Source organism: Zingiber officinale, chromosome 5B, assembly GCF_018446385.1.
Source record: "Zingiber officinale cultivar Zhangliang chromosome 5B, Zo_v1.1, whole genome shotgun sequence".
Lineage (NCBI taxonomy): Eukaryota > Viridiplantae > Streptophyta > Magnoliopsida > Zingiberales > Zingiberaceae > Zingiber > Zingiber officinale.
The window spans coordinates 85,429,659-85,456,200 of record NC_055995.1 but is presented as its reverse complement, the minus strand read 5'-3'; the positions used below and the strand labels follow the sequence as shown (position 1 = coordinate 85,456,200).

The 26,542-nt window shown below is 40.2% G+C and overlaps 2 protein-coding genes and 1 long non-coding RNA gene across 4 annotated transcripts; 2 read left to right on the top strand and 1 right to left on the bottom strand.

Annotated features, from left to right (window-relative positions):
• The first annotated feature begins 853 nt into the window (after positions 1 to 853).
• Positions 854 to 1,800, top strand: LOC121984767 (dehydration-responsive element-binding protein 1G-like). The gene has a single exon (XM_042537893.1). The coding sequence runs from the start codon at positions 917 to 919 to the stop codon at positions 1,565 to 1,567; it is 651 nt and encodes a 216-aa protein (XP_042393827.1). The 5' UTR covers positions 854 to 916; the 3' UTR covers positions 1,568 to 1,800.
• A 1,493-nt stretch (positions 1,801 to 3,293) lies between these two features.
• On the top strand, positions 3,294 to 4,609 carry LOC121987581. The gene is made up of 3 exons (XR_006113665.1): positions 3,294 to 3,377; positions 3,484 to 3,692; positions 4,364 to 4,609. It is a non-coding gene; the product is annotated as an uncharacterized LOC121987581 (long non-coding RNA).
• A 13,834-nt stretch (positions 4,610 to 18,443) lies between these two features.
• LOC121984766 lies at positions 18,444 to 21,595 on the bottom strand. 2 transcript variants are annotated; one of them, XM_042537891.1, is made up of 4 exons: positions 21,096 to 21,595; positions 20,118 to 20,354; positions 19,813 to 20,030; positions 18,444 to 18,834 (listed from the first exon to the last, which is right to left on the bottom strand). In XM_042537891.1, the coding sequence occupies exons 1-4, from the start codon at positions 21,351 to 21,353 to the stop codon at positions 18,660 to 18,662; spliced, it is 888 nt and encodes a 295-aa protein (XP_042393825.1). In that variant the 5' UTR covers positions 21,354 to 21,595; the 3' UTR covers positions 18,444 to 18,659. The 2 variants fall into 2 exon arrangements, 1 of the variants encoding a protein (XP_042393825.1); XR_006112996.1 differs by having other exon boundaries at positions 18,728 to 18,834; positions 19,356 to 20,030.
• Between the last annotated feature and the right edge of the window lie 4,947 nt (positions 21,596 to 26,542).

Below are 26,542 nucleotides of genomic sequence, written 5' to 3'. Positions count from 1 at the left end.
TATGCGTATTCTTGTGCCTCTCATTCTTCACGGCCGGTGTCACGTTCTCCAAAATAAATAATCATTACGATTCATTTATTTCAGAGTAAATAACTATGTTTTCTATCTTTCTTGTGATAACGATTGCATTATCTACCCCCTCAATGAATAACTGTTTATTTCTTTAATTATTGATATCTGGGATCGTTTCAATTTAGCGAAAGGGCACTCGGAACTCCTGTTAGGAGTCCGAAGTCGAGTAGTCAGGAGTACATCTTTGACTTCTAACCGCCCCTTGACAAGACTATTAATCGATCGGAACTCGGGTTGGTTTCCCCTATCAATTTATATACTTTTTAAAAACATTTAACTCATATGTTTAAAAAAAACAGATTAAATAAATAAAATAGTAAATTAAAACCTATGAAAATAACTAATTTAATCCTGATTTTTTTGAACTATGAATAGATCGATTTCCAGATCAGATCATGTTCACTATTTCTAACTTTTCTATAATTTATACGTTAAATCATAACTAGAATTCAATTAAATTAACTACAATCTTCCTTAAATTTATCTTTCTATTTATATTATAATTTAAAGATCAAGGACCAACAGAATCAGAACTCGTCGAGTTTCTCACAATAATGCATCTTATTAAATCATATTATTTATAAATTCAAGTTAATGCAAACAATAAGGAGGTAACTAGAAAGTTTACCCACTCAAAATGACACGACCCCGAGTCCAACACACCCACAGCTGTATCCTCCACATCGCGACCACAATCCAGGACCAACCTGTCAATCCGTGTGCTGCGTCCCGCGTCCCAACAGCGACACATTCTCCTATCTCGCCACCCAAATTTATACCAACTCGCTTCCCACACTTGCCGCCATCACCGGGAAATTAATCAAACCAACTGATCAAATCGCAAATGGACAGCGACTCGCTCGACTCGCCGACGCTCCCCCGCCGATCGGCGTCCGACGAAGAAGTCTGCTACGCCACAGTGTCGTCTGCGCCGCCGAAGCGCCGGGCCGGCCGCACCAAGTTCCGGGAGACGCGCCACCCGGTGTTCAAAGGCGTCCGGCGCCGGAACGGCGACAAGTGGGTGTGCGAGGTCCGGGAGCCCAACAAGAAGTCCCGAATTTGGCTCGGCACCTTCCCCACCGCCGAGATGGCTGCCCGCGCGCACGACGTCGCCGCCATCGCCCTCCGCGGCCGCGCCGCCTGCCTCAACTTCGCCGACTCCGCCTGGCTCCTCCCCTCCCCGGACTCCTCCAGCCCCATCGACATCCGCAAGGCCGCCGCGCTCGCCGCCGAGGCCTTTCGCCCCAACTCCACTCCCTCCACCGCCCTCGCCCCAGCCGCCGCCGCCGCCGATCCCTCAACCTCATGGGCCCATGCCGGGCCGTCCTCGACGCCCTCCAGCGACCCGCTCTTCGACGACGGCGACTTCAATTTCGGGATGCAGGACTACCTGGACATGGCGGAAGGCTTATTAATCGGACCTCCGCCGCCGCCGCCGGCACCGGCCAATGATGAGGACTACGACGACGTGTCCCTGTGGAGCTACTCCATCTGAAAAGTACTACTTGGATCCTTCACTGCTACCACTACACACAACCACTGTAGCATAAATAAAAACAGAGTGTCTTCAGTGACAGAGTTCAGTTTGGATTGTTATAATTTGGAAATCCAAACATTGTAATGCTTGTAATCACCCGGGCCAATAACGGTTCGGTCAGTAGTTTCGATAAAATGAAACTCCTGGTAAATTTTAAAGTTTATAAATAAATCGAATGAATTATATCTCAATGTCAATGTGTCACTCTTGGCACAAGAGAGTCGAAACACATAGTATGTTCACTTATTCATCCTGATGGAGATGATCTGGAGACAGTTAGATTCCGCGGCGGTTAGGCAGTTTCAAAGGGTTTTTATTTGTAGTAGTCAGATTCGGGACGAAGGTTGTAGATTTCTTTGTGTTGTCTTTTCATGGAAAGGACGTCTCAGATTCAGTCAACTCCGTTTGGATTTTGTCTATCCACTTGGTCTCAAAACAGCTCATCACAAAGAGGCGCGTGACAGGGACGAGAATATTGGTGAGGAAGTCAAAATAAAACACCGGGAACTGAATCAATTTTTCTTTAAAAAAAAGGGGGCAAAATCAGACTATTTCTATTTCGATTTTCTTTTTAACAACTTTACAAAGATGGGTGAAAGAATATAATTGGCACTAAAACATGAATTTCTTTCACTATTTTTTAAGATTAAAATTAACTAACATTTAAATTAACAACCGAGCTCAATTTGGAAATTTATTTATTCACAAAGTCAAGAATATATTTCCATCGTTCCAAACTAACTTATAACCGTAGCCTAAAAAATAAACATAAATTATAAAAATTATAAGAAAATTAATTAAATTCTAAAAGCAACTTTGAAATTTGAATAATAGTTTTGATGAATTATATAAGGTAATTATATGCTATTCGATCTTCATACTCGATGTGTGTTTGGATATCTTAAAATGATCTGAGTATTAAATTTTTTTAGTGTGTCATGCAAGGAGACACCCCATGAGCTAAGTCATATATATATATATAGTCCTGATATGATGTTTGACTCCTGTCCGTGACTAATCTCATATATATATATATATATATATATATATATATAGTGTTCGACTCACTTCCACGATAGATGAATCGAAGAATCCAAAAGTCACTACAGATGCCCCAATTCATCTTAGTCACAAAAATAAGGCACGAAAATGAGTTGAACATTATATCATCTCTTATATATACGATTGGAGATGTCTCCGCGCATGAGAGACGCTCATGCATGTCACCCACACGTGTCTAACATGTTAAATAGAGGAAGGTACCCCACATTTATTAGGATCATAAAATTAGCAACGGTTAATAAAATAGTTGTAAAAGGACACCCAATAGACTTCTAAAATCATTTCAATTGATTATCTTTAGAAGCAGTTCTTAAATTGTGTTTGTTGTTCATCTTTAGAAGCGATTTATATGTCCGATTCAATAAGTTACTTTTTGAAGCGATTTAAAACTGCTTCTAAAGATCATGCCCCATCTTTAAAAGCAGTTTTTATATCGATTCTATAAATAACATTTGGAGCGATTCAAAATTACTTCTCAAGATCATGACCGAAATAAAAAAAAAAAATTTACAAATCTCATATTATTTTTGCAATTCATCCGTCTCACTCGTTCCGGTCACATATTACAAGTTGAATCAGTATTTTATTTGTTTATTTATTTTTTTTAACCCAATTCCCATTTCTGTCACTCGCACGAAATGGGCAACTTTCTCCCAGACGCCTGGCGAAGCCACCGCTTCCTCACCGTCTCCGCCTCGCTCAGGAGGTAGGATAGACTATGCCATTCTCAGTAACTATCTCTCTAAGTTTTCACAAATCGATTCACACCATCCATCACCTTTGACTATCTCGACATTCACCTTGAGCTCCAGCATCAAGGCCGACGAGGACTCGAATACCATATAGATCAACGTGGGATTCCTCACCGAGACCTTTCCGTGGAAGCATTTCAAGGATGCCCCCGATTGCCAGAAGAAGCTGTTGCAGAAGGCCTCTCCCTTGTGCACTCTGACTTAGCCAATGTCGTCGCCCATGTCTGTTTCTGTTAACCCTAGATGGAAAGGGAATAAAATGACCCTAGGTGAGACAAGGAGTTTGAGATTTTCTTTCTTTTTACCTCATTTATATGCTTTAGCATTACCGATGTTTGGTTCTATCCGCCCAAGCTTTCAACTTTCTTGTGCGTTAGTACTTATTTGGATTCCTTGTTTACCTTCAGTTTTTTGAACAATGGTGAGTGCGATTTTTTAATGAAAAAGTGTGTTTTTATCCTTCCTTCCTTTGACCGAGTGATTGGATGAGATCTTCCTTTTGATCAACTAACATGGCCCTAATTTTTGCACAATCATATACAAGTACTACTATTTGGGCATATGCAATTGTATATCTATGAAAATCTTTCTGTTTTTTTTACTTTCATTATGTTTTTTTAGTTATACTCTTATTACTATTGTTTGCCATCATATTTGTTTTGAATTAGTCACCATTACTGATATGTGGACTTAGTTTCATTGTTGATATTATGATTATTCTTATGCTTTATATTATGAAAGTTGTTCTTGTGATTGTATGTGGTTGTCATTTATTATAGTAGGGTATTGCTCATTGTTGCCATACCAATACGTCAAGTTGATTGTTTTTACTACCTTTTAGTTGTGGATAATAACATATAATAAAATGTTATACATGCATTAAATCTTTCTTTAACTCTACTCAACACTTTCCTTTGATATCTGTTATTGTTGCCTCCAGAGGTGCTTTGTTGTTCACGTCACTGACTTGTTGAGGCGAGAAGTGACAGCTAGAGGTGACACTTTGACATTTATTTTAATTGTTTAAATCTTGATGTTATTTTTGCTTGTAGTTGTACAATGCTATTCCTAGTTAGATGTATGGTTTATTCATGCATTATTTAGTTTTCGAAGTTTTGATTGACTTGTAAGTTGTTACAATCATAGGGTTATGCCAGGTTGAGTGGTTGTTGTCAATGTTGTTTTATGCTTTATTGTTGTAGGTCATATCTATTGTTTAGTAGTCCTTTTCTCTTTAATCCTTCCCCTCATCAAACGAATATCAAACTTGCTAGAGTGTGAATAACAGGAAGTGCTAATATTTTAGAATGATTCCTGACACTTGCTTCTCATATTGCAAGGTTTTTTTTCTGGGTGCTTGAGAAAACCAACAACGTAATCTTGAAAAATTTTGTTCACTGATTCTGTCTTTCGGAATTACAGTAATACTACCAACATTAGCTATGTAACCTTCAAGATGGTATTCATTCTCTACATTGCAAACTTCAGAACTCAAATTCAAAAATCAGATTCATTTCAGAATTTCTAAAATGACTGAATTTTGGTTTTTCAGACTTTTATTATTTTTTTTAACAGCCACTTGATCCAATGAGTTTATAGATAAATCAGTAAACCCATATTGTGAATTTGTGAGTATCATTGAGATCAATGACTTGGAACTCGAACTTATACCCATAAAAATCCATTTCAATGTAATTCTTCATCCAGATTTCTTTGTTTCCGTTTTTTCCCTTCATTCTTCAAATCCAAATCTAGAATTTCAGAATTGAGATTGATTTCTGGATTCGGACTTTTAAATTTCAGTTTCAGAACTTGGAATCTAAGGTAATGTTGGCTTTAACTCAAGTAGAATTCAATCTTTGTCATGTCAAAGCTTCAATTGGCAGGTTGTGTGATGTCAACACAAATAAGCAAAACTTTCTCTCTACACAATTGTTAATGTACATGAATATACATTTCTTTGTTATTATTAGGTAACTTTCGAAAATGGCAAATAAAAGAATGCAAAAGTTAATCCAAAATAGCTAAAGATGATTTAGGGGAGAGGAATCAAGTAAAAGAGAAGTTGATAATGAAAATGAATCATGAGACACAACATTTCATTCACCATTGGAGATATGAAATGATACATAAAATGAGGAAGTTAACAAGAAAGGCGAAAAATATTTTTGAATATCAACAGTGAATTAATTTTGCAACACCATATAAAAGTTTACATTTTTCAGATGAAAATTAGGACATGTCTTCATCCCAAGGAATTATAATGCAAATGATGAGGGTCGCGTGGAGTCGGTGGAGGACCGAAGTGAAAATTACATCGAATAAAAGTTACATCAAATACTTCATTAGAAGGGCTTGTTGCAATATGACTCATTCCTCATGAGCTGTCGTTTCAAACATGGGAAGTTTTATTTAACTATTGAAAGTCATTAATTGTTTTTGACATATGTTTATAGATGTTTAAAATTATTTGTATAATTAAGTACATGATAGTAAATTTATTTATTACTTTAAATAAAAGCTATGCTTGCAAATATTATACAGTAACAAGTTCCATCAACTTCGAAAGAAAATAGGTGTAGATTCTTTCCACCATCAAAACTAGATAATCGATGATGTTGATCTTTAAATACAAATATTTTTGCTAGAGTTTTTCTGGTAATATGTTTTTTTTTTTTAAATTGATAATATTAGTCATATGGGTTTATACTATTCTTGCACTCTTGTTCGTGTGAAACTTATATTTCAACAATCTGGAAACTTGCATGTTCCTTAAAACTTAGTGGCACATTTAATTTGCGAGTAATGACTAAGAGATCCTATTTAATTTCCATGCACATTTTGATCTATCATTCAGTCTAGTTAACTAATTAAAATTGTTGAATCCATTTTCAATTGTTACTTTATCTATTTATCTATGCTACTGTCCTTGCCTTGATGTTTTTGTAAAAAAATTAGCACAACTAGACATTTTAATCTCTCCCACTCAATTCAATGTTTTAATTTAGTGCAAGCTGTTGTTAAATATTTTTTTATTATATATAGAATATGTTGATAGAATATATTGAAAATTTGTTATGGAAGATTATATATATTTTAGAGATGGAAGAAAATATTGTGTTGGTGGTATATTGTGAAGTTAAATGTTAATGAGATATATTAATATTTTGAAATGAAATATGAATATGATGTGTTAATTTGGTAATCCAATATTATGTGTTATGAATATGAATTAGGTTTGTGAAGTGAAATATGAATATGGTTAATTGATTTAATTTAAGTATTTGATTTTGAAAATCTATAGGTACAATATGATATAGGATCATATTAAAAATTGGTTTAAATTCAATATTAATAGTGGTTTTTAACTGCTCCTAAAAGTATTGCTATCGTTGCATAAATAACTTATATGATTAGTTTAAACCGCTTCTAAAGGTTGTCTTTCTGGATCGGTTTATAATCGTTTCTATAACTCATCTATCTGAATCGGTTTTAAACCGCTTCTAAAAGTTGTTCATTAGAATCGGTTGTTGACCGCTCCTATAGACCTACATTAGAAGCGTCTATACAGTTTAAATCACATGTTTGATTTACCGCTTTGGTTGGTATTAGCGTTGCCAACATCCGCAATGGTTCGTTAACCGGTGCAATATCTTTAGCAGTGGTTAAAAATCATTGCTATAGGCATTTTATAAATGCTTCCAAAACCCCCTTTTTAGTGGTGATTGCTTGGCCTCCTGTTGGTTTTCTTGCTATAGCCGCCACTAACGGTAAGGGAGGCGACAACAGTGCAGGGGGCGAAGGTGGCAGAGCGGTGGTGCGAGGAGCTATACATGATGTCAGAAGGAGAGACGGTGCATACCATTGGTGACAAGTGCAGCGACCCATTCATAGTGGAGTGCAACTCTCACGTTAACAACCCCGATGATGTCTTCCTTGGCCTCGTCATCAAACTCCGACCATCCTCCAGCTCCCATAATTCAAATATTTATATTGATCACGCTCTAAAATTATCGGGAGGGTGAGCCACCGATGAGCTATTTGGATTTGCTGACGATGACGATGAGTTGTCTTCTATAGGATCGAAAAGATGTTAGGGTGAGTAGTGTTCGCTTCTTTTTCTGAAATCACGAGAATACGTAGCAGAAAATAAATGAATGAAGAAAAATCACTAATACAAGTAGTTTTATTTGGTTCAGAGTCTTCGACGACTCCTACTCTAAGATCCGCACTCGCTGAGTGCTTACGTTGGGCAATCACTATAAGCTCGAAAATATTACAAGAATTTAAATACAATGTAATAAACTAAAATGTATTGGTAATAAGTAGTCTAAGCTTTAGTATTGATTGTCGGAGCAGCTTTTCGGCATCGTGGAGAGCTTCTTAGAGTAGTGCGTGAGAACAGAAGTCGAAGTAATTGATGATGTGAAGTTGCTGCTCAAAGACCTTTATATAGGACCTCTCCGGTCACCTTGAATCACCCTCGGGTGCCTGGAGTTACTGACGTGGTTGCACCTTGTCGAAAGTTTATCCTGTAAACTTTATCCACTTCCGGACAACTGGACCGCTGATGTGGGTTGGCCAATTGAAGCGTGCCACTGCAACCTATCGTCTGGGTGCATATACACTTGTCCGGGCGCATAGAGCAACTCTTGGCGCTTGAACCTCTGAGCGCTTATACAAGCTCCAGGCGCTTGGAGCTCCTTTTTCCAGCATTTGATTTTTTACAACACGAGCCCATTTTTCCAGTCTTTGATTTTCTGCAACACAAAGTTAGGCCGACAAGCAATAATATGAAAAATTAGTAATATGCATTTGACAGTCTTCAGACTCTCTGATCCTAACTTTGAGTTTTGCTGAAACTCTAAGTCGCATCGACACCTACTATTCTCTCAACCAGGAATGCGCCCTCACTGGATCTCTTCTCCAGTTGTTTACCTCTACTTACTAATTGCACACTTTCTTAGTGTCAAGTCTCTTGCTCCACCAGGACTTCCTGCTAGATCTCAACTAATCTGGACTTCAACCAATTATCAACCCAACTGAACTTTCTTCTGCCAGATCTCAGCCTATCTGAAATTCGTGCTAGCTATTAACCTAGCTAGATTTCATCTTAGTGTTTCGGTCCTCTAAACCCATCAAGTTCATATTCTACACACTTGGTAGATAAATTAGACAAACATAACATTTAACTTTAATTCATTTGTAATTTATCAAACTCTGAGTTTGACCATTGGTGTTAATTGCACCAACATCTTCTGTGACTTGGATCGTTAAATCTCCGAAGAAGAGGGTGAGTTGTTCTTGTCGTCGGAAGAGACAAAAGGTTTGTGGGGTGGATAAAGATTCCTACGAGGAGTACAAGAGCGAGAGAGGGGTTAGAATGGAGGAGAGCAGGGAGGCAGCGCGTGTGTGTGAGAGAGAGAGAGTGAGAGGAGGTGTTGTGAGAGAGAAAGAGGAGGCGTCGGTTGGTGAAGGGGGTGCGATGGTGGAGCGTGCTCGATGGCGAGGGAGGAGAGGAATGTGAGGAGGTGATGGCGGCGCCCCAAAAGGGGTTGTCCTAGTGGCTTGTGAGAAAAAGGAGTCTATTAGGCCGACAGAAGCAATGAGGTTGGCAAGCAGAAGGCGCGGGGAAGGGGGGTCGATCACTTGAGGGAGGAGGTTGCAAGCGATGGGGCGGAAAAGGATGATGGTGTGCAAACAGAGGAGAAACCCCTGGTTCTCGTCGCTGCAGGTGGTGGTTTTGGAGAGGAACTCTCGGCAGGAGAAGATGGAGTTGTCGATGAGCTCGGACCAGGGCAGCGACGGCGGTGACATGAGGAACAGTGGAGGTCATCGAGGGCGGCGTGATGGAGGAGAGCAAGGAGGTGGCGTGAGAAGTGTGTGTGAGAGAGAGAGAGAGGAGGCGTCATGATAGAGAGAGAGAGAGGTGTTGGCCCTATGTTTCATGGGGGTGTTGTACAAAATCCAAAATGCCCTTGTTCACTGTTCCTACTCACCATATCATAAGTTTCCCCCTCAAGTCTAGTCAAATGAGCCGTGAGTCTGACTGACTTGGACTATTGTGTTGTGATAAGATGGGTTTGCCATATTGGCATGCCTTCATGATTTATTCATCCGGTACCGAGTCTAGCAGCTTTGCGTGAGGGACGAAGGATTTTTTGGTTGATCATTCAAGGAATTTCTGACTGAGAAGTTGATGAAGAAGTTTTCAGGTCTATCGTAAGGCTGTATCACTTTCGATTAAAGAGTTAAGGATAATAATGATTGATCTCACGACCCTCGAGTACCTATAGAGTCTGTGAGAGAATAACTCGATTCATAATTTTGTTCGAGTTGGGAGAGAATAATAATGGTTGATCTAACGACCCTCGAATACCCATGGAGTCAGAGAGAGAATAACTTGATCTACTACTATGTTCTAGTTGGGAAAGAAGAATAATAGTTAATCTCACGGCTCTCGAACACCCATAGAGTTGAAGAGAAAATAACTTGATTCGTGACTATGACCGAGTCAAGATAGAAAAATAATAGTCAATCTCATGACACTTGAATATCCATGGAGTCGAAGAAAGAATAACTTGATCCACGACTATCCCGAGTCGGAGAGAATAATAATAGTTGATCTCATGACTCCCGAGTACCTCTGAAGTCGGAGAGAGAATAACTCGATTTACGACTATGTATGAGTCATGAGAGAATAAAAATGGTTGATCTCACGACTCCTGAGTAGTCGAGGAGTCGAAAAGAATAGCTGTTGGTGCGGTTAACACTAATGGTCTAACTCAGATTTTGATGAATGACAAAATAGGTTAAGTTAGTTTCGTTATGATCTAACACTTTGACTAATTGTGCAGGAGAAGCTCAGCTAGGTCGACGGGCCGACCAGATTGCTGGCACGAAGCCCAGCTAGGTCGACGGGCCGACCGGATAGCTGGCACGAAGTTCAGACAGGTTGACGGGCTGACGGATGTCTGGCATGAGGTCCAACTAGGTCGACGGGCTGACCGGATAGATGACACGAAGTCCAGACGGGTCGATAGGCTGACCGGACGTCTGACAGGTAAGTTAAGGTAAATCACTAGAGGGTAGTGACTTGGTGAGGACGCGTTCCCAAGTAGGGAACTTAGGCGTTGATCTAACTTAGATCCATTTCGGAAGTCTAAGTTGAGATCGTGACTAGATTCTAGTTTCGAGGAGACAGAATCTAATTACTCTAACTACTCTTGACTGTGATTGAACTAACACTTTATTTTACAGGGTAGCATAACTTTTATTTTACCTTGGACTAACATTTTATTACAGGAAAAGGAGTTTTCTGGAAAATGGTGGTCCGAGTGTCCGGAAGGGATCCGGGCACCCGGGAGGCAAAAGTTATCTCGTCGCAGATATGGAGCGTGCTGATTGGCTGAGCCTACGTCACGGTCCGAACGCCCAGAAGGGATCCGGGCGCCCGGAGCACTCCTATATAAGGAGCCTACCTCCAGAGCTGAATACAACAACTACTTCCTACAACTGCTCTATTGCGCTCTGCTCCTACGATGCGACAACGCTTCTCCGACAACTTGCGGTTCAAGTTATTTTTAATTGTTGTCGGTATATTTTCTTTTTAAATGAGTTCTTGTACTTTCATTTGTAAATACTTTTCGAACTGCTAGTGAATTGCCGAACGAAAGCACTCGACGAGTGCAGGCCTTGGAGTAGGAGTCGACGAAGGCTCCGAACTAAGTAAAACTAGTTCATGTTAGCGTTGTGATTTTTATTTTCTGCTGCTTACTCTAATTCGATAACGAATTTTCGATCGCTATTCACCCCCTTCTAGCGACTTCTATGATCCAACAATAACTCGATCCATGAGTATGTCCAAGTCATGAAGAATATAATAATGGTCCATCTCATGACTCTCGAGTACCCATGGAGTCGGAGAGAGAATAATTTGATCTACGACTACGTTTGAGCCGAGAGAAATAATAATGGTCGATCACATAACTCCCAAGAACCATGGAGTCATAACTCAATCTACGACTATATCCGAGTCAGAGGAGTTTGAGCCCTGAAAGGGATATTAACGATACGATATGCACTCGACCCTTATACAAAGGGAAGGTTGATATTACAACCTAGATCTCGACCATGATTATGTCCGAATCGAGAGAGTTTGAGCCCTATAAAGGATATTAGCGATACAATATGTGTTCGACCCTTGTACGAAGGGGAGGTTGATATCATAGTTTGGATCTCGACCCCGACTATATCTAAACTGAGAAAATTTGGGTCTTGAAAAGAACATTGGTGATATGATATGCACTCAACTCTTGTACGAAAGGGAGATTAATATCGCAACCTGGATCTCGATATGCGCTCAACCCTTCTACAAAGGGGAGGTTAATATAGCCTGAATCTTAACCCCGATTATATCCGAGATGGGATGTTTGGGCCCATAAAAGGACATAGAGGACACGATATACGATCGACCCTTATAAGAAGGGGATGTTAATATCATAGCTTATATCTCGACCCCGACTATGTCCGAGTCGGGGGAGTTTGGGCCATGAAAAAGATATTTGCTTATGGAGATCACTACTTCGAGACTAAGAGAAATAATTGGTGGAAGTTGTTGGATCGCGGCGGCCGACTAGAAGGGGGGTTGAATAGACCTGCGAAAATAAAAACAACCTTTCTCAAACTTTCAACAGAACACTTGTATAAATAAATTAACTAAACAGAAAGTAAAATAAGAGGCAAAGGGTTTTTACATGGTTACAACCGGGGAGGTTGTTAATCCAAGGAAAGTGTCGCACTAGTATCTCTTTCAGGCGGAGAAGCCTCTTACAACAGTGAAAGTGCAAAAAACAAAAGCTAAATTAACACGGAAGCGCACAAGTGTTGGAATACAGAAATCTTGAGTTGATTGAAAGCTTTTGGACCAAGGCTGTATTTATAGCCTTGGTCGGGGCGCCTGGAAGGAGTCCAGACGCTTGGAAGGAGATAAACTTTTATCCCCTTCGCAACGGATCACGCTTGACGCGATCCTGGTCAAAATCCAACTCTGGGCGCCCGGAATGGCTCCGGGCGCTCGGACCAGTAAAGTCAACAAGGTTGACTTTTGGTCCAGGCCCTCTGCTTTGGTGCTGCTTGTCTTGGTCCGACTCTTCCGCTCCGGCTCCGCTCGCTTGGGTGATTTCAGCCAACCGAAATAAGGCTCACCCGAACCCAATTTTGACCTTCTCGAGCAACCTTCCGCTCCGGCTTCTCATCCCTCAGAAATGCCGTGCACCTCCTTCTCATCTGCCCGCGTACTCTTTCGCTGCACCTCGTCCCTTAGACACACCGAGCCTGTCGACTCTCTCCCGTGCCGTCCTTCTCGCTAGCTGCGTATTTTGCTCGACTCCTTGTGCTCCTAAGCTCCTGTACACTTAGACACAAGGTTAAAAACACGACAGGACCTAACTTAACTTGTTGATCACATCAAAACAACCTTGGAGTTCCAACAATCTCCCCTTTTTTATGTGAGCAACATAAGTTAAGTTAGGGTAAATAGACATAAAAATGAAATAACTAATACTGTAATAAAGTGCAAAAAGATAGAAAAATTATAAAAAATTGGTCTACCTCCCCCTAGACTTATACTTTTCCTTCTCCCCCTTTGATCACATAAAAAATGGGATTTCAAGAAAAATCTAAGAATTAAAACTTAGAAAGTTTTGAAAATTATTTCAAATATTTTCAGAAAATATTTCTAAATGAAAGAAGATCTCAAAGAAAATTTCTAAGTTGAAAACAAAAGCTAAGTCAGACAATTTTGTTTGAAAAAATATTTTAAAAAATTTCTAAGTTTTTGCAATCAAAATTAATTTTGAGAATTTTCAAAAAAAAAACTTAAGCAAGAAAATTTTTCTAAGCAAATTTTTTTTTGATTTCCAACAAAATATTTCAAAGACTTTTTAAAGCATTTTAACTTTAATGCTTTATCAGAAAGTTTATTAAACATTTTATTTCAATATTTTGCCTTCCAGGCATTGGCGAGGCACTAGGCCTTCTTGGTTATTGGAGCAACAACCACTTTCTTAGACAAAACTTCATAAAAAAATTTAACTATTTAATTTTTTCGCTGAAAGCGCTAAAAATTATTAGTTCAAGTTAAACAAGACTTTGGAACCCAATATAGGTTCCAACTTACTGGATTAACTAAAAATTTCTTAGGGACATACCTTTTTGAAAATTTTCTGATTTGTCCCTAGTGATATCTAAAATACCAATTTAAATAATTATATTTTCTACAATTTGTATTCGATGAACAAGTATGATTTTTCAGGTTATTTACTTGTATTTTCAAATTTTCATTTTTAAATTTTACTTTATCTAATTCTTCTAATGAGCAAGATTTAGCTAGAATTACTTTTAAGTTTTTATTTTCTTTTTCTAATTTACAACAATCTTTTGTTAACAATTTAACGAACTTAAATAATTTGTCGGGAGGAAGAGATCGTACTTGACTTACATTGTCGATCTCGTTATTCGAGTCTCCCCCTGAACTGCTACTTTTATCCTACGTAGCTCCCCCTTCATCGATGCTCTCGATGCTCATTTCGGAAAAGCTTGAATCGCAGTCATCGTCTTGATGACTTGCCATTAATGCAAGTCCGGAGAAGGCCTCGACTTCCGATTCAGACGAGGTATCGTCCCATGTCGCCTTTAAGACCTTGCGCTTTTGGACAGGCTTCTTACCTTTGTCTTTGTCCTTGTTCCTTACCTTGGGGCAGTTGTCCTTGACGTGTCCTTCTTCGTTGCATTGGTAGCATCAGATCGCCCTTTTCTTTCTACCCTGTGGATGATTAGTATTTCTAGACTTACATAGTTTCTTAAAACGTCTTACCATCATAACCATTTCCTTGTCGTCGAGAGAAGACTCTGACTCCGGTTCGTCTCTCGATGCTTTGAGGGCGACGTTGTGATTGGACTCCTTCGTACCTGGACATCTTGATTCATGCACTTCAAATGTCGAGAATAATTCTTCCAAAGTAATTTTTTCTAAGTCTTTAGAAATATAAAAGACATCTACTAGTGATGCCCATTTCGTATTTCTAGGAAAAGAATTTAGTACGTACCTTAGCGAATCTCGGTTACTTACCTTTTCTCCGAAATTTGAAAGTTCTGTGATAAGGTCTTTAACTATCGAGTGCAGATGCACAGTTGTTTCGTCTTCTCCAAGTTGCAGGTTGGTGAGCTAGTTGCGAAGTAGATCCCGTCTTGCGAGCTTGGCTTCGGACGTCCCTTCATATAGCTCAAGGAACTTCTCCCAAAGTTCCTTCGTAGAGTCGTAGTTGCCGATTCGGTTGACTTCTTGTGACGGAAGTACACTTAGCATATGGAATTCTGCCTTACCGTTTGCCATGTAGTCGGTCTGCTCTTTTTTTGTCCACTGATATTTCTCTTTACCTTTTCGTGCTGTCAAATTGAATTCCATAATTAACAATAAATCGAAGTCTGTCTTAAAAAAATACCTGCATTCGCTTTTTCCAGCTAGGAAATTCTCCTTCGAATTTTGACGGGTAGATGCTTGGTCCGACCATTAGTTCGGTGCTTCGTTCGACGGTTAGTCCTCCTAAAGCGTCCTTTCTCTGATACCACTTGTTGGATCGCGGCAGCCGACTAGAAGGGGGGTTGAATAGTCCTGCGAAAATAAAAACAACTCTTCTCGAACTTTCAACAGAACACTTGCATAAATAAATTAACTAAACAGAAAGTAAAAAAAGAGGCAAAGGATTTTTATTTGGTTACAACCGGGAAGGTTGTTAATCCAAGGAAAGTATTACACTACTATCTCCTTCAGGCGGAGAAACCTCTTACAGCAGTGAAAGCGCAAAAAATAGAAGCTAAACTAACACGGAAGTGCACAAGCATTGGAATACAGAAATCTTGAGTTGATTGAAAGCTTCTGGACCAAGGCTGTGTTTATAGCCTTGGTCGGGGCGCCTGGAAGGGGTCCACGCGCCTAGGGGTGGCAATTTTTGACCCGACACGAAAACACGACCCGAACCGAACACGAAAAAAATCAAGTTAGGGTTGGGTAGTTTCGGGGTTGGGTCGAAATCGGATCGACCCAATTGACCCAATTAATAAACAGGTCGGGTTCGAGTCAACCTGAAATAACACAATTACAACCCGCGAACCCGTTTATAAATAATTATAAATTTAAACTAAAATTACAAATTTAAAAGTTAAAACTATAAACATAGAGATATGATATTGATTGCAATGTTGTCATGACTTATCATTTATGATATGGATTTTCAATTTGTGTAGATAAATGTTATTTTTAATTTTTAATTTAATATACAAAATTTCTTTAATGAATTCAGGTCATGTTCGGGTCAAACGGGTCGGGTTCGGGTAAAGTGTAAATAAACAGATCAGGTTCAGGTTGAATAATTTGACCCGAATTAATAATCAGGTCAGATTTAGGTTGTCATTTATCAAGGGTTGCGATCCAGAGGATCATATACAAAATATTTCAATTTGTTTAATCTTTATTTGCTTTTATTATATATTTTATATGTAGCAGATGACAAATTAATATGATTATACTCGATTGATAAAACGATTTTATGGTCTTTTAAATTCTTGAATTTGTATGGCGTTTAATTTAACTAATTATCTTTATTATTTTTCTTATTCTTATTATTAACGAGGAAATTGTATTTTTTTAATAGGAACAAAACTTTTAAGGTTAATTATTTTTTTAAAATGATAAACTTTTATATGTAATAATTAATTAAAAAATTGATAAACCCAGTTAGCTCTCGGTGACTGATCCGACCCCATAGAATTTTCACACCAGCTAGTAAGATAAATCGGGGAGCGCTTGCGACGGACGGCTCACAAGTCCAGCATTTCTTAGTTACGCGCCTTCATTTAGAAGAAAAATTTCTGCAAATGCGCCATAGTTGGGGATCAAACTGCGGCTACTTGGGTAACAACTTGGACAAAGCCTCATCCCAAAGCACCTTGTTAATAATAATTAACAAAAAAAAAATGATTAACCAGACAGGGTAACATCGAGCCTGGGGTGACCGACCCGACCCCACGGAAGTTTTTCACCGGTCATCAGGGTAAATCGGGAAGCACTCGCAACGGACGACCCAAAACCCTAACATCCCTTAGTTGCAAGTTTCATTTGGAGAAAAAAATCTCTGTAAATACTTCGTAACTGAGAATCGAATCATAGGTGTCTAAGAGACAATTGAGCGTCCTTATCATTGCACCATAGTGCCCCGGGGGTAAATAATAAACAATGTGGCAAAAAGGCGATTCGCTCGCCCTAGTGCCCCTGCCAACCCATCTCTAGGCCAACACGGAGGAGGTAAATCACGGGTGACTACTAGCCATTAGTATAGTAGCTAAGGCATGGGAGAAGGCATGCTCGGACGTACCGAGTTTTGACCCCATGACATAATGTGACAACACTCTATGCCTTAGGTCTACGTGATTGACCCGACCCTACATAATTTTCACATCGGCCATCAAGATAAATTGAGAAGCGCTCATGACAGATGACCTAGAAGCCCAGTATTTCTTGGTTACACGCCCCCATTTGGAAAAAAAATCCTACAAATATATCATAGCTGGGGATCGAACTGTGAGTACCTGGGTAACAACTTGGACAAAGCCTTCTCCCAATGCATCTTGTTAATAATAATTAACAAAAAAAAATAATTAACCAGGCTGGGTAACATTGAGCTTGGGTGACCGACCCGACCCTATGGAAGTTTTCTACCGATCACCAGGGTAAATCAGAAAGTACTTATGTAGCTGGAAATTGAACTGTGGGTGTTTGAGAGACAATCGAGTGCCCTTATCGCTGTACCATAGTCTCGGGGACAAATAATAAATAATGTGAAAAAAATAATTCGCTCGTCCCAATGCTTCCGCCAATCCATCCCTAGGTCAACACGGAGGAGCCAACACTAATGGCTACTAGCCATTAATGTAGTGGTTAAGGTATAAGGGAAGGCATGGTCAGACATGCCGAATTTCGATCCCATGATCTAATGTGATAATACCCAATATTTTAACTATCGCATCGTCTCGAGCGGACAACTAAGCGCTCTTACCGCTCTACCATACCCTTGGGACACATAATGAATAAGGTGCTTTGGGAGGAGGCTTTGCTAAAAATTTATTAAAGCCTATCGAAAATTAATAATAAATTCTATTTTTTTTTTAATTTTGAAATATAAAAAATTCGTTTAAGCTAACTAACTCAATTGATTAATAATTGATCAAATTAATTAAATTTAAATAGAATAAATAAAAAAATTTAAATCAATTCGATCAAATTTTACCATGAAAATCAAATAAATCAAATTGATAAAATAAAATATAATTAATTTAATCGATTATCAATTACTCAAATTTTTTTTAATCAGTTGCCAAACCTGACTATAGTCTACCGGAAGCTCTCGTCAAAGGCTCTCCGCCGTCAGGGTGCACTGCGACCCAACGACGAAGAATGGGTATCTGACGTCAGCATGGCAAACTTCCCAGTAAAATTCCAGTATTTACTTTGCATTGACTCCCTCGACATGTTCCACCTCAGGAAGCCAAGTAGCTTATCCCCGCCAGGAAGCCCAAGTAGCAGCTTCTGCCCGCAGTTGTTGAATTCCGGCGCAATGTTTTTTTTGCCTTTTATAACATAAAACTCCGATAACAGCCTGATATAATGTATTCCTTTTATTGCTAATATTACTCTATCACAACGAAGAATATTAATTGTCATTGATTGTTAAATAATCCGATCTTGAAATTTTATTTACCAACGAATTTCATATGATATTTAATTTTTGTTGCTAGATACAATCATTAAACTATTGCTTAGATTAAATTGTTCCCTATAGTTTATTATCCTTCTATGACTAAACTAGTATAGTTATCCAAATTAAACCAACAATAGTGTTCAAATAAATATGGTTTGCAAATTCTTAAAGAGGCAAAAAATAAATTTTCTTTAACCAACATCCTTTCAATCTCAGGCACAATAAATGAATTGACAACAGTATAGTATTTACAAAATGTCAACTGGCTCTGAAGATAAACAACTAATGAAGTATGATTCTGTAAGGTCTGCAATTGTTTGAGCAGCAGTGATGGCCGTGCAATGTAAGATCACCCTGTCTGAGACCACAGGATATGCTTGTGCGAAGGAACGGACTTGTATTTACAGTGACCAGCTCAGCTCAGCTCAGCTCATCTTCTGCTTGAAGTGTTCGAAGAGTTCTCTTGGCATAGATCGTAATAGCTGCAGTAGCCGCTGCTGCAACACAGAATCCAATGGCATCGTAGACGATCTGCTGCATCGAAAGGAAAACTCCAGTATTTGTTGCATCCGCTAAGCTCTGAATCAGTCTACCGCTGATCTCACAAGTCAGGTAACAAGAACAGTTAGCTGTAGTGAGTGCATTTGAATGTATTGTTCTGATGATCGATTAGGTCTTTTAGTTTTCATGGGCCTTGATAGAGAATTCAAAAAATTAGTGTCTTATTGGGTGGTAATGGGATAGAAGAAAGACCCTTTTGGGTTATTATTCATCTAAAATTGAACCTTAACGAATGCTGTTATGCCTAAGAATACATGTTTCTGCGTTTGCTTAACATGCAAAAAGGGAAGCCTTATTCATTCTAAATCCTTGGAATAGATGCAAACTACTATGATGACTAAGTAGATATTTACCTCAATTAGATCAAATTAAACGTGGATAGTGAAAACAAATAAAAGAGGAACCTATTTCAGAAGTTAATGAAAACTAACTAACATGGAAATTGCTCAAATGTAAAATATTTCACTTTTTGTAAATAAATTAATATCTAAAAGGATTGACAGTGACAACATTAACTAAAAGTTTAAGACAAAGGATAAAGATATGAATTAGTACCAGGATGTGAGGGCTAGAAAAGATAGTAAACAGCTTCCAATTAGATTTTCAATCTACTAATATTCAACATTAGCCGATCATCTCAAAATATCAGAGGGATTTGCCTTCTGCATTACCCAGCATCCATGAACCACTGTGCTTAGTATCATGTGCCATCTTTCTTATAGTAGAATACAGAGGCAGAAACTTCTCAGGATAGAGAATTAATTGTATTAGTAAATGAAAGACAATATTTTTTGACATTACTCAAGGATTCATGATATGAAGAACTCAAACCTAGATCATCAAGCATATGTTGTTGAGTAACTGATATTGACATATGAATATGGTATATATGAGAGCACATAGTTTACCAACAGAAAAGTACTGGATTAAAATGGATGCTAAGCCACATATGAACGAGTGGGCCGGCTAGAGCAATTCATTCAGAAGTTCAAAGCAGGAAAAGTTTACCAACCTGTAAATTGTTATGAAGATCTCATGCACAGTTCCTACAGCTGAACCTGATATATATGGTCCATACTTAATATTTGCTGCAACAGCTGCATAATTAAATATAAGATAAGGGAATGGTGAAATCCTCAGCAAAACAACAGCTCGAAATTGATGAAACCAATCTCCTTCACCAGCCAATCTTATAATGGCTGCTTTCTTGGGCCATTTCTCTAACCATCTCTGTAAGATAAGGACCAGATTTACCAAATGAAAATTGTCTGAAAAAATATACATGAGTAAAAGAAATGAGAAGAAATTGAGACTAACATGTAGATCATGACGGAAAAATGATCCAACAAAAAAAGGCAGCGACATCCCTATAAGGCTCCCAACCATAATTAGAAGAAAGCCATAACCATAGCCAAAAGTCATCCCAGCTATCCACATGCAAGGCGATGAAGGTAACAAGAAAGTTGGAAATAAGGCAATAGAAGCAAAAAGTAACAGCACCAGGACAGATCTACTGAATGTTCTCGTTTCCCAGTTCAACACTGGTACAATTACCTGCATAGACAAAAGCATCTACCACTCTCAGATACAAAGAATGGAAAAAGGAGCTCAAAGTAAAAGCATAAAGAAAATAACACAAATAAATACTTTCTTCTATTGTAGTTGAGCAAAATCTCAGCATGTCTTAAAATGGGGAAAAAAATTGAAGTTAGCTACATGTTCACAAGGAACATCTCATCAATGTATCACATTTGGACCTCTGGTAAGCATTCACCCATTTCGAAATCAAATAAAAGCAAGATGGTGTGTCCCATTAGCTATGTCTATCCTTGACAAGAAACTAGACGCCAACTTAGAGGGTGAACAGTTTCGTGATTGACCTACAAATAGTGTGTCCCATAAGCAAATAAAGTGAATAATAATTCGATATAAAGCAGGATGTGGAAAGAATGTGATTTAAGTTGACAACACCTTTCTTAGATACATAGTGAAATATCAAATTCACAATCAAAGAACTATTTTTTGATCTACTTGAAGATTGCATATGACTACTTTAATAATCTATCTAACGGACGTTGCTCTCCAATTCCATTAGTAAGAATATAGCAACAGTCATATCAGCAACGGCGATTTCATCAAAACACAATCAGATTGCTTAGTAAAAGACCAAATAATTTGAAATCGAATGAGATGGTGGAGATGCTGTACTAAATTATCCCCTTCCAACCATTCATTTTTTTTCTTTCAACTACTAGGAATCAACCAAAACGGGAAAAAAGAGGACAATGTCGGAACCTTTCTGATGATCAAGGGGCCAACGAAGATGACGAGAGGCACAGCGGCCGCACACAAGAAAACACACAAGAGAACCACCCTCAGCCACCACCAAATCAAACTCCACTTACTTCCACGGGATCCGGCATCAGCGTCGCCCAACCTAACGTAATCCCCAATAGCATCCTCCGCCCCCAGCCCCGTCACAAGGACGACGACACCCTCAGCGTCCTGCGCCCGAAAGGTCATCGCGCCGCAACAAACCGATCGGCAAATCATCGGAGATTACTCGGAGAAGCAATTACGGGAACCAGAGGCAACACTCCGCAGATTCCCCAACAAACGAAGACAGATTGAAGAGACAGAGAGAAGACGGCTGTCTGCCCCTGGATTCCACTCGCGGAAGAGTGATATCTTCGATTTCCGATCGAGAACCCTAACAATCTCGGCCAGAAAAAAAAGTTTTTATCGGCGTCGTTGGAGCGGCGACGACGCCACAGGCTAAAAATAAACCGAAAGCTGTCGCCTCGAAACACACTTTAATTATTTTTTCCACAATTGCATATTTGTCGGTATAGAATAACCCCAAGATATACCACGCCATACAACTACAAACAGCAGCGGGGCCCAACTATAACATCGGGAGATTAAGTTGGTACATATTGGAAGTGGTCAAACGACTGGTAGGTGTGAAACTAGTTTATTCACTCGATATACGGCACAATTTCGGGGCCCACGGAAGAGGCGTTCAAAATTACGAAACTGCTCTCCAGCGAGACGGCGCGTGCGAAAGCATTGAAGCGCCACGTGGAAGTGGGCGGTGTGGTGGGGCCCGAGTTAACTTTTACCCATACCGTGTTTTTTTTTCCTCGTTGTCAGGCGAATATCTGATAGATTCTATCCTTTACATCGTAAAAGAAAGAACCAACTACTAATAATTTTTTTTACATGAATTTTTTCTTAGAATTTCTTTATCTAATTAGTCGAAAATAATGATTAGTTCACAAGTGAGAGACGTCATTAAACATATTTATGTATTTTTTTATGATATAATTTTTGATGGACAGCATAGTAGTAATATTTTAACAGTCGATTGACTTAATACGAGATGATCCACTCATTACTTATCCTATTTCATAGCTACAACGAAAGAAATGAATAAAATAGATCATTCCTTACTTTAGTCCACTTATTCGATCTCATTCCATCAAAGTGAAAACCTTTTAAATTTGGGACTACGCAAGTCTGCAGGCAATATATAACCTGAATCCTTTGCTTCAAGTGCTAATGCATCTGATATGACTAATAAGGTGGGATCTTTGAAATTAGATTCGAAATTAAGAAAGTTGATTGATGTGATGGTAAAAATTAAAGAGGAGTTAACATTCGGAGCTAGTATGAGAGCGCAACTCGGCCGAATAGCTTAGTTGATCGGACCTCTCCCTTGGCATGATGGAAACTTTCTTGGTTCCATCTAAAACAGAGTCCTCTTGGCCTGATTAGGTATATTTGACATAGGGTTCGATCGAATATCATTTTCGAGTCAATGCCAAATTCCCAGTATAAACCAGTGCCAGTCGGATCTACGAGGCTCATCTCCCCACTCAGAAGCAAGACTCTCAACCCTAACACCGGTCGAATTTACGGGGATCAGCTCCCCACTCAGAAGCAAGGCTCCCAACGTACATCTACTTGGCCCCAGCACTGGTTGGATCTATGGGGCTAAACTCCCCACTCAGAAGCAAGGCTCCCAACTTACATTTGCCCGACACCAACGTCGGTCGGATCTACGAGGCTTAGCTCCCCCCTCAGAAGCAAGGCTCTCAGCATATGGCCGGTCGGCCAAAAATGTCAGTCGGACCTTCTAGAACTTAGCTTCTTCAAGGGTAAGCCTCTCAGCATATTGCTGGTCGACCCAAAGTGTCGGCCAAATCTCACAGGGCTTAGGTCCCCAGACTTACAAAGCTTAGCTCCCCACTTCTCAAAGCCAAAGCACACAGTATGTATCCGGTCGATCCAATCTTTGGTTGGACTTACAGGGCCTAGCTCCCCACTTCTCATGTACAAGTCTTCTAGCATACAGTCGGTCGGTTACAAGGCTGGTTGGATTACCTCTAGGAGATAACATTGTCAGAAAATCATAACAACCTATCAGAGAATAAGGGTTACTTATTAGAGAATATTCCATTATTCTAACATATTTTGACATCTGACATATTCTTTCGCCTCATTAATTGTGAAAATTATGAGAGAAGGTATAAAAAGAGAGGTCTTCTCTATTGGTAAGAGAGACTTTTACATGATACTCACACATTTACACTACCGTTCTACTGTTCATCTTCTTCTCCATTTTCACTCACTATTGTTCTAACTTGAGTGTCTAAGTGCCTGTGCAAGGGACCCCGCTCCCTGGTCTCGCTCTAACGTTCTCGTGGGCTCTACATGTGGTGTGTGCAAGTCTGCAGCTCCCAACTTGTAGTCTCTCCTCCGTCAACATCGGAGCCACCTAGCCAGTGCGCCATCTCCCTCTCTTTCAGACAGAATTAAATTTGGTACTATCTATGGAAAACTTCGCATGAATTTGAAATGCAAAGATGGAAGAGACTGGATGAATCACTATCATTATCTTGTCGCAAGAAGACTTGGAGCTAGACCTGACCACGGTTCGGACCCGACGGTTCGACAATTCAAAATCGTCGGTTCGACGGTTCCAGACAGGCTGACTCTTAACCTTAACCGCCCAAGACGGTTACGGTTCATGGTTCGGAACCGCCGGTTCATGGTTCGGTTCACGGTTTGCCACGGTTCAAGATTATTATGTTAAAAAAATTATAAATTATAAATTAAAAATTAAACATTACAAATTACAAATTACAAATTACAAATTAGAAATTAAAATTTATTAGAAAAAGGGCTTGCACTTATTTAAGTTGCCTACATATCCCTTTAGGGGAATCAAAGTTGGTGCAACCTTAGGTCAAGGTTGACCTGGTTGACCTGACTCGAGTTGACCTGACTCGAGTTGTGTTTTGATGTTTGACGATGTTTGACGAGAAGAGAAGTTCTATTCTTGATGTTTGACAAGAATAGATGTTTGGGAGATTGTTGGTGCAACCGTAGGTCAAGGTTGACCTGGTTGACCTGATTCGGTGAAAAGTCCAAGTATGGAGACTTGGCACTGGAAAAGTCCAAGTATGGAGACTTGGCACGGGAAAAGTCCAAACAGGGAGTTTGGCGCAGGGAAAAGTCCAAACAGGGAGTTTGGCGCAGGGAAAAGTCCTGGTGAGTGAAGCCAGGCAGTCGGGAAATCCTGGTGAGTGAAGCCAGGTGAAAATCCTAGTGAGTGAAGCTAGGTGAAGGTGAAAGTCCTGGTGAGTGAAGCTGGGCAGTGAAAGTCCTGGTGAGTGAAGCCAGGCATTGGAAAGTCCCGTGAGTGAAGCCGGGAAGGAAAGTCCCGTGAGTGAAGCCAGGCAGATTGAACCTGGTGAGTGAAGCCAGGTGAAACCCTAGTGAGTGAAGCTAGGTGAAAGTCCGGTGAGTAGTCAGGCAGGAAAATCCAGATGGATCAAGGGTGATCGGACATCCGGTGTTGGGAAGTCCAAGTAGATCAAGGGTGATCGGATGCTTGCACGAAGAGGAAAGTCCAAGTGGGTCAAAGGGATTGACCGGACACTTGGGGAGTCTTAGCAGTCAAGGGAGTGACCGGATGCTAAGCATGATGTACCAATAGGTCAAGGTTGACCGGATATTGGTTTGGAAGGTTTGGGACTTGGTTTGGGTAAAATCAGCTCGATCGGTCCCGCATCGATCCAATGACATTGCTTAAGTATCCGATCGATCCGTGACCGATCGATGACAAAGTAAGGCGATCATGGTTCAGGCTTATCGACGGCCTGGGACCGATCAGCTGAGCCTGATCGGCCCCGAGACCGATCAGTGACGCTATCACTGAGGTGGGATCGGTCCGGGACCGATCAGATTCCACACGTAGAGTTGGGCAACTCTCGAAGTCCGATCGGTCCGGGACCGATCAACACAGGCCCGATCGGTCCCCACGACCGATTAGATTCCCCGATCGGTCCATGGACCGATCGGAGACGGAACATGAAGGTTAGGGAATGGATCGGTCGGTGGACCGATCCACATGGAGCCCGATCGGTCCACGCATCGATTCAGTACTAGCCGCTATGACGCAACCGCTAGATTTCTTCGTGTTTCTTCTTACAAAAGGCTCACGCGCAGCCTCTTCTCCTTTTCCTTCTTCCTCTCCTAGTGCTGCTGTTGAGCTTTGTTGAGCTCCTCCAAAGCTTCGCGTGAGCTTCCTATACTTTTTCGACTGATTTCAGCAGCTGTTGCTTCTTCCAGTCGACGAGAAGGCAAGATTGTTTTTACACTTGTATTGTCTCCTGCTTTCTTGTATTTCTTGTACATTCATCTTGCTGTTGCAAGAGTATTGTGGCGAGGTTTCTCCACCCTTAAGGAGTTATTTTTAGCCGGTTTTCCGGGGACTCATCCACCGACGGATTGACTGGACTCGTCCACCTTACGGACACGCCGAGGAGTAGGAGCCCTAATATCCGAACCTCGTTACATCAGTTTGTTTGAGGTTTGTCTTCTTTTCCTTCGTTTCTACATGTTATTTTCCGCTGCGCTAACCTAGTTTGTAGAAACGCGACGATTTGGTGTCGGCTATTCACACCCCCTCTCTAGCCTCCGTACGAAGGATCCTAACAGACTCTCCCTCGGCATACAAAGTTATTTTGGGACGACCGGCGCTCAGCGAATTCCGAGCGGCCGTCTCCACCTTCCACCAGAAGATCAAGTTCCCCGTCGAGGACAAAGTGGGAGAAGTACGGGGAGATCAACTAGCAGCTCGGCGATGCTACGTCGAGATGGTCCGAGCAGAAGCCAATTCCGCTCGGAAGTCGCCACGGATCGAGGTGAACGCTATAACTGAAAAGCCTCCCTCTTTAGTTTATGAAGAAAAAGAGGAAGTGCAGATTCATCCGACCCGATCGCATACAGATGATGTCGTCGAAGAGTCTCCAAGACTATGCGAAGATACTGCGCGTGCTCCTCCTCGGAACGCGAATAGATCAATATATCATCGATAAACACAATAACAAACTGATCTAGGTACTCCAGAAAGATACGGTTCATCAGATCCATAAATACTGCAGGAGCATTGGTAAGCCCAAATGGCATTACCAAAAACTCATAATGTCCGTATCTGGTGCGGAATGCTGTCTTCTGAATATCAGAATCTCTGACTCTCAGCTGATGATATCCAGACCACAGATCAATCTTGGAATACACTGATGTATCTCTAAGCTGATCAAATAAATCCTCAATCCGTGGCAAGGGGTACTTATTTCTGATAGTCACTGCATTCAGCTGCCTGTAATCAATGCACAACCTCAGAGTACTATCCTTCTTCTTGACGAATAGTACAGGAGAGCCCCACGGAG

Coding starts and splice junctions, on each gene's coding strand:
- LOC121984767 (XM_042537893.1), top strand. CDS start 917: ATGGACAGCGACTCGCTCGACTCGCCGACGCTCCCCCGCCGATCGGCG.
- LOC121984766 (XM_042537891.1), bottom strand. CDS start 21,353: ATGATTTGCCGATCGGTTTGTTGCGGCGCGATGACCTTTCGGGCGCAG. Junction 20,355..21,095: donor GCCCCTTGATCATCAGAAAG/GTTCCGACATTG, acceptor TTGTCTATGCAG/GTAATTGTACCAGTGTTGAA. Junction 20,031..20,117: donor TTTTCCGTCATGATCTACAT/GTTAGTCTCAAT, acceptor CTTATCTTACAG/AGATGGTTAGAGAAATGGCC.